At 49.5% G+C, this 12,114-nt stretch overlaps 1 protein-coding gene across 1 annotated transcript in view; it reads right to left on the bottom strand.

Moving 5' to 3' along the window:
* The window catches only part of VWA3A (von Willebrand factor A domain containing 3A), a 148,098-nt gene that overhangs the window by 23,329 nt on the left and 112,655 nt on the right, over window positions 1-12,114 (bottom strand). The window contains exons 31-32 of the mRNA XM_044304340.1: window positions 9,442-9,568; window positions 6,285-6,382 (exon numbers count right to left, since the gene is read on the bottom strand). Coding sequence (XP_044160275.1) covers window positions 6,285-6,382; window positions 9,442-9,568 — 225 coding nt within the window. The remainder of the gene's footprint in view (window positions 1-6,284; window positions 6,383-9,441; window positions 9,569-12,114) is intronic.

The raw sequence follows: 12,114 nt of genomic DNA, 5'->3' as shown, positions 1-12,114 counted from the left end.
AAACATTAGGGGAAGCATGTACACCCAGAGCAGGCATGTGGAGGAGCATGCTGAGGTTCATCAGGTACGTTGGACATCAATTCTCTAACTGATGAAGGGAAAGTTATATCCCTGAAACACGTTGTATCTAATTGCTTTTTTTAAACTGGATTAATAAAATTGGATTTTTTGTACTCACCGTAAAATCCTTTTCTCATAGTAGGCATTGGGGGACACAGCCCCATGGGTATATGCCCAGCTGTCACTAGGAGGCTGACACTAGAAACAAAAAAAAAGTGTTGGCTCCACCCAGGTGGGCTATACCCCTCTGCCAGAGCCGAGAGAGATCAGTCGGTACAAAAGCAGTAGGAACATCACACCTGAACATAAAAACTGAAAACCAACAAGTCTTCAACCGGGGAGACCCGACAACCAAACTAGGCAAAAACCGGGACCTCAAACAAGAAGAAACTCAAGAATGGGGGGGATCTGTGTCCCCCAATGCCTACTACGAGAAAAGGATTTTACGGTGAGTACAAAAAATCCAATTTTCTCGTGCATGGCATTGGGGGACAGAGCACCATGGGACGTCCAGAAGCAGTCCCTGAGGGAGGGAAGAAAAAAGTGCCATGCCACCAATCTAAAGCACAGCTGCTTGCAGAACCTTGCGTCCCAGACTGGCATCAGCAGAAGCCAAGGAATGAATATGGTATAACTTAGAAAAAGTGTGAACCGATGCCCAGGGGGCGGCCCGGCATACCTGGGAAGCTGATGCATGATGACGCACCGCCCAAGAAGCCCCAATCGCCCTAGTCGAATGTGCGGTCAACCTGGAAGGGGGAGCCCGGCCCTTCGCGACATAGGCCTCCTTGACGGCAGACCGAACCCAGCGAGAAATGGTGGCCTTGGAGGCAGGCAAACCTTTACGAGGGCCTGCCGGGACCACAAAAACAGAGTCCAAACGACAGAAGGTTTCCGTGAGGCGAAGATACAGGCGAAGAGTTCGAACCACATCCAGGCAATGGAGGGATTTCTCCCTAGAGTGAGAAGGATTGGGGTAGAAGGAAAGAAGGACGACTTCCTCATTAATATGAAACGAGGAAACCACCTTCGGTAGAAAGGAGGGAACAGGACGCAAAACCACCTTGTCCTGATGGAACACCAGGAAAGGCGAACGGCAAGAAAGCGCCGCAAGTTCGGAAACCCGGCGGATGGATGTGACAGCCACGAGGAAGAGAGGCCACCTTAAACGAGACAAACGACAGAGAGATCTCTGCCAAGGGCTCGAAGGGCGATGACTGAAGGGCGTCCAGGACGCGATTCAGGTCCCATGGCTCCACCGGAAAGCGAAAGAGAGGGGCTCGGCGAGCAACACCCTGGAGAAAAGTCCTAACCTGGGCCCGCGAGGCCACAGGATGCTGGAAGAGGACCGAGAGGGCCGAAATCTGCCCCCTGAGAGTAGCCAGACGAAGACCCTTATCAAATTCGGCCTGAAGGAAAGCCATAATGTTAGGGACGGAGAAACGGAGAGGGCGAAAACGACCAGATTCGCACCAGGCAAAATACGCTCTCCAGGTCCGATAGTAAATGCGGGCCGACTGGGGCTTGCGAGCGTGAAGCATCGCCAGGTGACCGAGTCCGAGAGACCACGGGACTACAGGACCACGGTCTCAACAGCCACGCCGTCAAACGAAGCTGAGGTAAATGCGGGTGGAACAGAGGGCCCTGGGAAAGGAGATCGTGGCGTGGAGGAAGTCGCCAGGGCGAGCAGAAACACCAGATCCGCGTACCACGCCTGCGGGGCCAATCCGGAGCCACCAGGATTGCCGGAACTCTGGCTGCCTTGAGACGCTTGAGCACTCGGGGAAGCAGAGGAATGGGGGGAAAAAAGATACAGATGGTCGAACTGAGACCAAGGCAGAACTAGGGCGTCGACCGCGAGAGCCTGAGGGTCCCTGGACCGCGGAACATAGCACGGGAGCCTGCGGTTGAGGCATGACGCAAAGAGATCCACGTCTGGAGTTCCCCAATGGTTCAGATAGGCCACGGCGGTGGAATTGTCCGTCTGAACCCGGATCGTGAGACTGCGGAGACGGGAGTCCAGTGAGGCAGTGCCAGGAAAATTGCCCTGAGTTCGAGAACGTTGATCTGCAGGGAGGATTCCTGAACAGACCAAAGACCCTGGATAGTGAGGGACTCGAAGACTGCCCCCCAACCCGAGAGGCTGGCATCTGTGGTGATCACCCGCCAACTGTGGGGAAGGAAAGACCGGCCCAGGGACACCGTCCGAGGATTCAGCCACCAGGAGAGATCCTGGCAAAGCTCGGGAGGGAGACTGGTCCGGCTCTCGAGGCCTGCCAGGGACTTGTCCCACCTGGATAGGATGAACAATTGAAGGTCTCGCGTCCTGCCCAGGACGCGCATACACATCCTGATGGTCAAGGGGGACGGGTCGCGGAGACGAGTCACCCCCACCTGAAGAGAGGCAATCTTCTCTGGGGAAAGGAGCACCCGCCCGAGGCGAGTATCGAAGATCGTGCCCAGAAAGGGCATCCTCCGGCATGGGACGAGAGAGGACTTGGAGTGGTTGATGAGCCACCCGATTTGGGCAAGAGCCGAGAGGGTGATGCGTAGGCTGGACAGGTTGTCCTCCAATGACGGAGCCCGGTTCAGAAGGTCGTCCAGGTAAGGCACCAATGCGACCCCCCTGGCACGGAGAAGGGCCACGAGAGGCGGTAGCACCTTTGTGACTTTGTGAAAACCCTCGGGGCAGAGGCCAGGGTGACGAACTGAAAATGAAGAGAACCTACCGCGAACTTTTGATGGGAGAGGGCAATGGGGACGTGTAGATAAGACGACAGGAACTCGTCCGCCTCCAAGGAGGCGATCACCGACCGCAGGGATTCCATGTGAAAATGACGGACACGAACAAAGTGATTGAGCGCCTTCAGGTCCAGGATTGGGCGGAGCGAACCGTCCTTCTTGGGAACCGTAAACAGGTTCGAGTAGAACCCCTAAGAGCGTTTTGATTCCGGAACGATGACCCCTAGAGAGCGAAGGGAACGAATGGCCCGAAAAAACTCATCTGCCCTGGCGGGGGACTTTGGGGGCGACGTCAGGAAGAACCGTCCCGACGGAAGACCGGAAAATTCGATTTTGTATCCGGAGGAGACCACCTCCAGAACCCAAGCGTCCTCCACACTTGCTTGCCAGATATTCTGAAAGATGAGCAAGCACCCCCCCCCCACCTTGACCGGGGCCAAGTCATGCAGAAGGTGGCTTAGTGGCCCCGGTCAAGTGGCGAGCAGGTTTGGGCTTGGCATGCCAGGAGGGCTTGGCCTTAAAGGAAGGCCTAGTGGACTTCTTGTCTGGTCGGGCGGAAGGGTCCCGAAAGGAACGAAAGGTCTGTACCCGAGAGGATGACCCAGGAAAGCGACGGCGGCAAGGCTGGTTCTGGGGGAGAAGGGAACTCTTACCGCCAGTGGCCTCAGAGATGAGCTCCTCCAAACACTTCCCAAAAAGCTTCCCACCGAGGAAGGGAAGGGAAATTACAGCCTTCTTGGAGGCAGAATCCGCCGCCCAAGAACGAAGCCAGATGGTGCGGCGTATGGCCACAGAGTTAGTGGCCGCACGGCCGGAGCGGCGAGAGGATTCCATAGAGGCATCACAAAGAAACTTGGAGGCCTGGTAGATCTGAGAGGCAAGCGCTGCCAGTTCCCCCTGGACCGAGTCTGGAGGTAAGGTTCGGATGAGCTGTTTTGCCCAGATCGCGCAGGCATTGGCCACCCAGGAAGCAGCATGGACTTGGCCAAGGAGTCTATCCCGTATCAGCGGGATCCGACAAGGAAGCCGCGTCAGCCAGGGGAAGGGTAGTGGCCTTCGCCAGATGAGCCACCTCAGGATCTACCTGAGGAGGAACCGTCCAGAGGTTGACGGATTCCTCAGAAAAAGTATAAGGGACATCCGAGGTGAAGGCGCCGATCAGGGTGACGCCACTCCTTAGCCAGAAGTGCGTCAAGATGAGCGTGATTAGGGAAAACCACAGCGGAACGTCTGGAACGGCAGAAGGACACTGACTCCTGGGAGGAGGAAGAAGGATCGTCCTGCAGCCATGGAGCGCGTCCCGGATGGCTTTAATGAGATCCTGTATGGCCGCAGACATCGCCGAGCACCGCTCTGATTCAGAATCAGAGGAGTCCCCAGGAGCAGCGCAAGCGGCAGAAGAAGAAATCTCGCCCGTCTCAGACTTATCCGGGGAATGGTCCGAGGAAGAGTGGGACCCGGCCGAGACCCTACGAGGTCGCTTGCGGGATCGCGTGCCAGAGAGAGAACGGACGTCCTCAGCGGGGGAGTCCCTGCTAGGGGCGGCCGCAATTTGAGCAGGCAGACGGTCCAGAGACTGCGCCAAGGATTGGCAAAGGCTGGCAAAGTTCCCTATGGCTTGGGACAGGGTAGCAGCCCATTCCGGAAGAACCGACCCGGAGGGGACCGCAGGGGCGGACTTGGCGGGTCTGGGGTCGAGGCACTGTGCGCAGAGAGAGTTAAACTGGCCGCATGGGAACTTCTTATTACACAGAGAACAGGCATAATGAGTAGAAATCCCAGCAGGGGGAGTGGGGTCCCGACCAGAGGAAGACATGAGGGCTTAGAATGGAGCCTGCAAGGAAAAAAGTCAGCCAAAAGGCTGCCTACCAGATCCAAATGGTGCTGTGTCCCAGATGGAGAAAACCGCAGCGCAGGAGAGGAGCAGCAAGATGGCGAGCGGGTGCAGGAGAGGAAGGAGCCGGCAGAGAGAAGGGAACGCCCTCCGTGACCGGCAGAAGCCCGCGCAGAAACAGGATTGGAGTAAAAAAAAAAAAAAACGCCTCCCATGGCTCCACCCACGGAGGGGAGGGTGAATGAGAGAGCCCGGGAACCCAGGAGTGGGCGGAGAGAAAGCTCCGCCCCACGTGACCAGCGGCCTAGTAAGCCGAAAAAGCCGGGGCCTAAGGTGGGAAGGAGCTGCCGGGAGCGGACGCCCGCAATCGCGGAGGTGACCGGAAGCAGGCGCGGGGTGGGAGGGACACAGTGCTGAGGGGAATGAGTGCCCAGAAAAACGGAGCAGCGAAAATGACCTCCGGAGTGGCCCCAGAACGGAGGTATGATCCATGTAGTAACTCCGCTCCATGGGGGGGGGGGGGGGGAGCTTTAAGTGGGGACTGGGTGGCTGCCAGGTACTTGAGTATGCGCCCGCAGGGGGGCAACTAAAGTGGAACACGATGGAGCCACCCCTGCAGCAGGCCGAAACCTGCAGAGAAAAAAAGAAGAAAAAATAAAATAAAAAATTAGCAGGATGACCTGCGAAAAAAAGATAGCAGGTCATGTCTGCCTCCTACGGACACTAGAACAAGACTGATCTCTCTCGGCTCTGGCAGAGGGGTATAGCCCACCTGGGTGGAGCCAACACTTTTTTTGTTTCTAGTGTCAGCCTCCTAGTGGCAGCTGGGCAATATACCCATGATGCTGTGTCCCCCAATGCCATGCACGAGAAAGCAAGATTCCTATACGCTTTAAGCCATGAGGATTTTTGCGCCATGCAGTAATACCAATACAATATTATAAATTATCCTCCTGGAAGAAGGACATTTCCTGTGGGGAGATCTATCTGCGGCTGAATATCCAAATCACCAAAACTATTACATTTAAACACCTACAATACACCCTCAAGATACAATATTAATTGGTTCCAGGACGACCATTGTATTGTTAAGTAATTGGTTCCAAAGCCCCAACATGTCATCCAAGATAAGAGAAGATGAAGATTTAAGAAAGATAAGCAGATAACTAAGACAAATAAAACAAGTCCTTACATAGAACAGCCAGGAATAGCTGCTACCTAGTAACTAATCCAGCTATTTTACCAGAGAAGTGCCGTTAATTGGTTGGATCCAAGTCGGAGGCATTGTATGTTGAGTCTAGTTTAAACTTATGATGGGTCAGAAAAGACCATTGTATGTTGAAAATATTGTATCCTGAGGCCATTGTATTTTGAGGGATCACTGTAGTGTTGTGCTTATACATAGCACACCCTAATAAGGAAACATTCTCACCCTATGTTTGTTGTTGTTTTTACAGCACATTGCCTAAATATAACTGTTTGATCAAAGACTGAGAGGCAGATAAATGTAGATATATCCAGAATATTTCTATCTATATACCACAGCATTAAAAGTGAAGGTACAAAGTAATCTCTTGTTACTGTTAATATTTTATAACCACAAGTGTCATCACTGAAAGAGATATATCAATGTGAATGAAATACATACTGGAAAGATCTGGCTTGGGTGACAAAGTGGCGAGCTGTGTCTATTTCTTTTGCAAGTAGTTTTAAATCATCTCCTTCAAACACAGGGAGGACTGGATCCTATAATTTAACAGTTAAAGATAAAAATCACATTGTATTATCATATACAAATTCTATTCTGCTGTTTTTAGGCTCTGTTCATATCATGTTTTTGTCCCATCTCTAACATATATAAGAAAAAGATGTTAAAAACATTGTACGTTGCACTTTTCCATCCCAGGGAGTCCAGTAAATAATCTTGTTACAATGGGGCTCCACAGTGATGGATGCCGCTCTATGGCATGTGTCTGACTCTGAAGGATCCATTTAATGTATATGTCATGCGTATACCTTAAAGGGGTTATCACATGACTCATGTACAAAATGAAAATCATGACAATCTCTTTCTAACAAAGCTAGAACCAGCCCTGTACCTCACATGGATCCAGAGATCTCCCCATTCACTGCTCTCCTCGATTTATATCAAGCTAAAGCTTAAAAGGGTTCTCCAGGCTTTTAATATTGATGACCTATCCTTCAGGAAAGGTCATCAATATCAAACCGGCGGGGGTCCGACACATGGCACCCCTGGCAGTCAGTTATATGAAGAAAAGACACACGCTTGGCAGCTGAAGGCATCTGTGTTGGTCCCATGTTGCATATATGCAAATGAGCCTCTTGGAGCAACGAGGGTGTGCCATTACTCCTAGAGGCTCTGTTTTCTCTGCAACTGCCACATCGTCTAAACTTTGATTAACCAGTTACAGAGAGAGCTCATATCAGTAATGCGGGCACATATGAACATGGGACCAACAGAGAAGGCTTCAGCTGCCAAGTGCACATGTAACAGGTCAGCCAGTGTCATAGGGACAAATCTGCTGAGGAGATAAGTAGGACTGAGGAGTCCTATAAGCTGGTTGTATACATTTATGAGGGATTTGGGTAGGATAGAGATCCAGCTGCAAGTCCACTCAGCTTATGTTTCTCCCCTCAACTACACATAAATACAGTCCTGATCAAAAAAAAAATCATATTTAGCATGGCTGGATCTTAACAAGGTTCCAAGTACAGCTTCAACATGCAACAAGAAGAAACGGGAGTGAGACAAAAAAAATTGAGCATTCAATTTAATGAAAACAACGAATAAACTGAAACAGGCTGTTTTTCAGCTGATCAAAAGTTTAGAACCCCTAAACCTCCCCAAAACAGAAATCCAACTTCCAAACATGAACTCAGTAATGAGTAGCTCCGCCGTTATTGTTTATCACTTCAAAAATTAGTTTCAGCATGCTTGATGCAAGTGTTTCCATGAGGCGAGTGGGAACATTTCTCCAAGTGGTGAAGACGGCCGCACGAAGGCCATCTACTGTCTGGAACGGTTGTCCATTTTTGCAAACTTCCCTTGCCATCCATCCATCCCCAAAAGGTTCTCAATTGGATTTAGATCAAGGGAACACGCAGGATGGGCCAAAAGAGTTATGTTCTTCTCCTGGAAGAAGTCCCTTGTCCTGCGGGCATTGTGTACTGTAGCATTGTCCTGTTGAAAAACCCAGTCGTTACCACACAGACGAGGGCCCTCAGTCATGAGGAACGCTCTCTGAAACATCTGGACATAGCCTGCGGCCGTTTGACGCCCCTGCACTTCCTGAAGCTTCATTGTTCCACTGAAGGAAAAAGCACCCCAGACCATTATGGCGCCCCCTCCACTGTGGCGCGTAGAAAACATCTCAGGTGGGATCTGCTTGTCATGCCAGTAATGTTGGAAACCATAAGGACCATCAAGGTAAAAAAAAATTCTCATCAGAGAATAAAACTTTCTTCCACCTTTGAATGTCCCATGTTTGGTGCTCTCTTGCAAAGTCAAAACGAGCAGTTCTGTGGCGTTCAAGGAGACGAGGTCTTTGAAGAAGTTTTTTGCTTTTGAAGCCCTTCTGTCACAACCAGACAGCTGAGAAGCTCTGACAGAAGCCTTTCAGAACCTCCTCCTTGAGTTTTCTTTATTGTGAGGTTCAGTTCCTCATCTCGTTAGCCTCTCTCAGCTGTCATGTAGTTGGACTGATTGCATCCCTTTAAATTCCGCCCCATAATGCATTACTGGGCGGCTTATACTACTTCCTGGAGTGTGTGTGCATGCTGGTCCTGTTTTGCAGTCTGCTACAAAGTTAAGTGCTGAACTTTTATCTGTTATTTTCTGTTTGCTGGATCCCAGGTGACCCTGACTCCCTCCGTGTCTGGTGTAGGGAGCCGGTGGTCGTGTCCCCTCACTATTGTAGGGTGTTCAGGGATTATACAGTCGAGGTACGTGGATATGCAACCATCCACCTCTGGGATCTTTGCATAGGCTGAGCAGCCAGGGAAAGTCTCAGGTCTTGTGCAGGGGTCTCCCTTTTGGTTCCTTAGCTTTGGATCCAGTGAGTCATATATGCATGTTGCTTTGTCTTGTTTTCTGTACACCGTCCGTGACACCTTCAGTCTCAGATGTTGTCTGATGGTTATGGGGCTGCAGTCAGCACCAGTAAGGGCCTTAATTTGGGTCGAGGATCGTCCAGTGTCTTGACGGAAAGCCAATTGGATCCTCCGGCTCAGTGCTGGTGAATTTCTTTTGGGTCTTCCACTTGACTTTTTTGTTCCATAACCCTCAGGATCATTTAAGAAATTCCAAAAGACTGTCTTACTGCGTCCCACCTCAGCAGAGATGGCGCGCTGCGAGAGACCCTGCTTATGCAGTTCAACAACCCGACCACGTCCAAAAAGGGAGAGTTTTTTTGCCTTTGCCATCACAATGTGTGACTACCTGACAGAAAATGACAATGAATCCACATCTTTGCACAGATTTGGCCTTTTAAAGGCATGTGGTCCTAAACTTTTGATCAGCTGAAAAACAGCCTGTTTCAGTTTAATCGTTATTTTCAATTAATTGAATGCTCAAAAAATGTTTTGTCTCACTCCCATTTCTTCTTGTTGCATGTTGAAGCTCTACTTGGAACCTTGTTAAGATCCAGCCGTGCTAAATAGGATTTTTTGCCATTTTCAAGTGGTCTTAAACTTTTGATCAGGACTGTATGACTATTTGGATCACCAAGCAATCGGCCAATAGCTGTCTAATGCATTTGGCCAAATCAGAACAAAACAATACATACATCTTCATCGGTGAAGCCTTCAGTCAGCATCCTGTGTGCAACGTAGTGTCCATCCATATCCCCATGTCGAGAATGGTATCTCCCTCCAGACAAAGTGGCTAACCGCTTCAGGAATTCATTTCCTGATCTAAATGGAGAATGATAAAAAATAGATATCTTTACAATAAAATATTGACTGGTTGCAGGTTTAAGGCCAGTGCCTAACTCATTGCAGTGCCACAGGTGAGTATAACCCAATGTATGTAATAATGGTCCTTTTAGGCCCCATTCACATGACTGTGTTTTTGGTCCGCATCTGATCTGCATTTTTTTCCGTAGTGCTTCCGTGGGGTTCTGATCCGTGCTTCCGCAGCGCATCTCCGGATTTGCGGACCCATTCAAGTGAATGGGTCCGCATCCGTGATGCGGAATGCACACAGCTGGTGACCCATGTATTGCGGAACCACCGTATGCGGTCCGCAGCACAGGCACGGAGCCCTTACGTTCGTGGGCTTGAGCCCTAAGACAAGTATAATTCATTGAGCGCACACTGTTGGTGTAAAGAGAAATAGTTGCTATTGAAGGCACAAGTGAATCACTGTAGAGATGCCAACTGGTAAAAGTGAACGCGGAGGAGGTTGCTGACATCACTCCACCGCTTATCTGTGTAGAGGGAGTTGGAATTTCAAGTGACTGTAGGGTAGTAAGTGCAGAGCACTAATTAATATTAATTTTATTTACTCACCAGCTGGCACGCATGGCATACACGTGTTCTCAGCGTTTCCACAGGAAAGGAGTGAGCGCTCACTCAGGAATGCAGATGTCTGTGCAGATATGCCGAAATGATCCGGTTGTGCGAATAAACTCTTGCTGCCACATCTTGCTTTTATGGAACTCATAGGAAAGTAGCCATATGTAGGATGGAACGTGTCATGTTGAACATGCTGTTTAATCTGCAGGCAGCAGGTTATAGAGCAGGAGGAGCTGAGCAGATTGATATATAGGTTTGTGGAAAAAGTGGAATCAGTCATTTAAATCCCTGCTCATTCTGGGCAGGGATTCCTATCAGTGACTGACAGCCTGTCCTCTATGGCTGTCCATACAGAGAGAGTGGTGCATTGTGCAGAATATACATATTCGAGAGGCTTCACTGTTATATCCTTCTAATGGACTGTTATGTTTGAGAACAGTTCATTTGTAACCCCTGTAGGTACATGTAGTAATCACCATTTGGAGTGTAGCCTGGCGACGCCTAAAATAACTAGAGGACTGGCAAAGTGTAAAACATCTAATAATGCACCTAATAAAGATTCTATTCCAACTGATAGCATTGTGGAAAAACTGCTCAAAAGTGCAAAAATTAGCCAGGAAATCCTTAAAGGGATGCTGACACATGGATTTTGCCTATACGCTGGGTTCAGACCTGAGCGTTCTGAAACGAGCGCTCTGTATGCGCGATTGTACTGGCGTTTACAATCGCGCATACAGAGATAGGGGTGCACACATTGTCGCGCGTTCCCGAATATCTATGTGCGGGAACGCGCGACAAACGCCCAAAAAAAAGCTCAAGCACTTGTTTGAGCGTCGGGCATTTTACAGCGCGATCGTACGCGCTGTAAAACGCCCAGGTGAGAACCATTCCCATAGGGAATCATTGGTTCTTGCCTGTTGTGCGTTTTACAGCGCGTAGGAACGCGCTGTAAAACGCTCAGGTGTGAACCCAGCCATAGAGCTGTGGACATGTGCTGCTAGATCGCCACTAGCACGTCCGGAGGATTCGGAGGATGCAGGGCGGTGCTGGGCTCCTTCTCAGTGAGCGTGGCTGGGCTCCAGAAACGTTAGTAACAGCCCCTTGGGCTCCTTACTTGCCTCATTTACATATATATAAAATCATTTTTTTGCCTAAATAAAAGCTCTCAGAGCTATGGGGAATGTATATTGCGGACGTGCTAGCGGCGATCTAGCAGCACATGTCCGCAGCTCTATAGACAAAATTCAGGTTACAGGTTCCCTTTCAAGGGGTTGTCTCACTTCAGCAAACTGCCTTTATCATGTAGAGAAAGTTAATACAAGGCACTTACTAATGTATTGTGATTGTCCATATTGCCTCTTTCCTGGCTGGATTCATTTTTCCGTCACACAATACACTGCTCATTTGCATGGTTATGATCACCCATCAATAATGATCAGGTGTAAATAAGTCAATGGTACTGGATACAAATGCCGATTTACATATAGATTTAATCTATATGCTACTGAGGAAGGCGACAGGGGCTCCAAAACACGTTTAGCAGATACTCTATACTACTGCACCATTACCACTGTAAATATGCATTTGAGTTCTGTTCCACAGATTTATTTACATGTGGTCATTATTGCTCAGAATCATTCTCCATTTCATCAAGGCCTCATGCACACGACAGTCATTGTGTTCCGTTCCGCAAAATGGGGTTCCATTGTTCAGTGATCCGTTTCCATTTTTGTTTCCGTGTGTCTTCCTTGATTTTTGGAGGGTCACCAGACATAAAGGAAAGTAAAAAAAAGTCTAAGTCAAGTTTGCCATGCAAATGATAGGAAAAAAAAACGGACTCGGATGACAATCTTGTGTGCCTCCACGTTTTTTCACGGTCCCATTGACTTGAATGGGTCCGCGAACCGTTTGCTGTGAAAAAAATAGGACAGGTTATATTTTGT

Source organism: Bufo gargarizans, chromosome 8 (genome assembly GCF_014858855.1).
Source record: "Bufo gargarizans isolate SCDJY-AF-19 chromosome 8, ASM1485885v1, whole genome shotgun sequence".
NCBI lineage: Eukaryota > Metazoa > Chordata > Amphibia > Anura > Bufonidae > Bufo > Bufo gargarizans.
The sequence above is the reverse complement of the archived record's forward strand: the minus strand, read 5'-3'. Positions and strand labels throughout refer to the sequence as shown.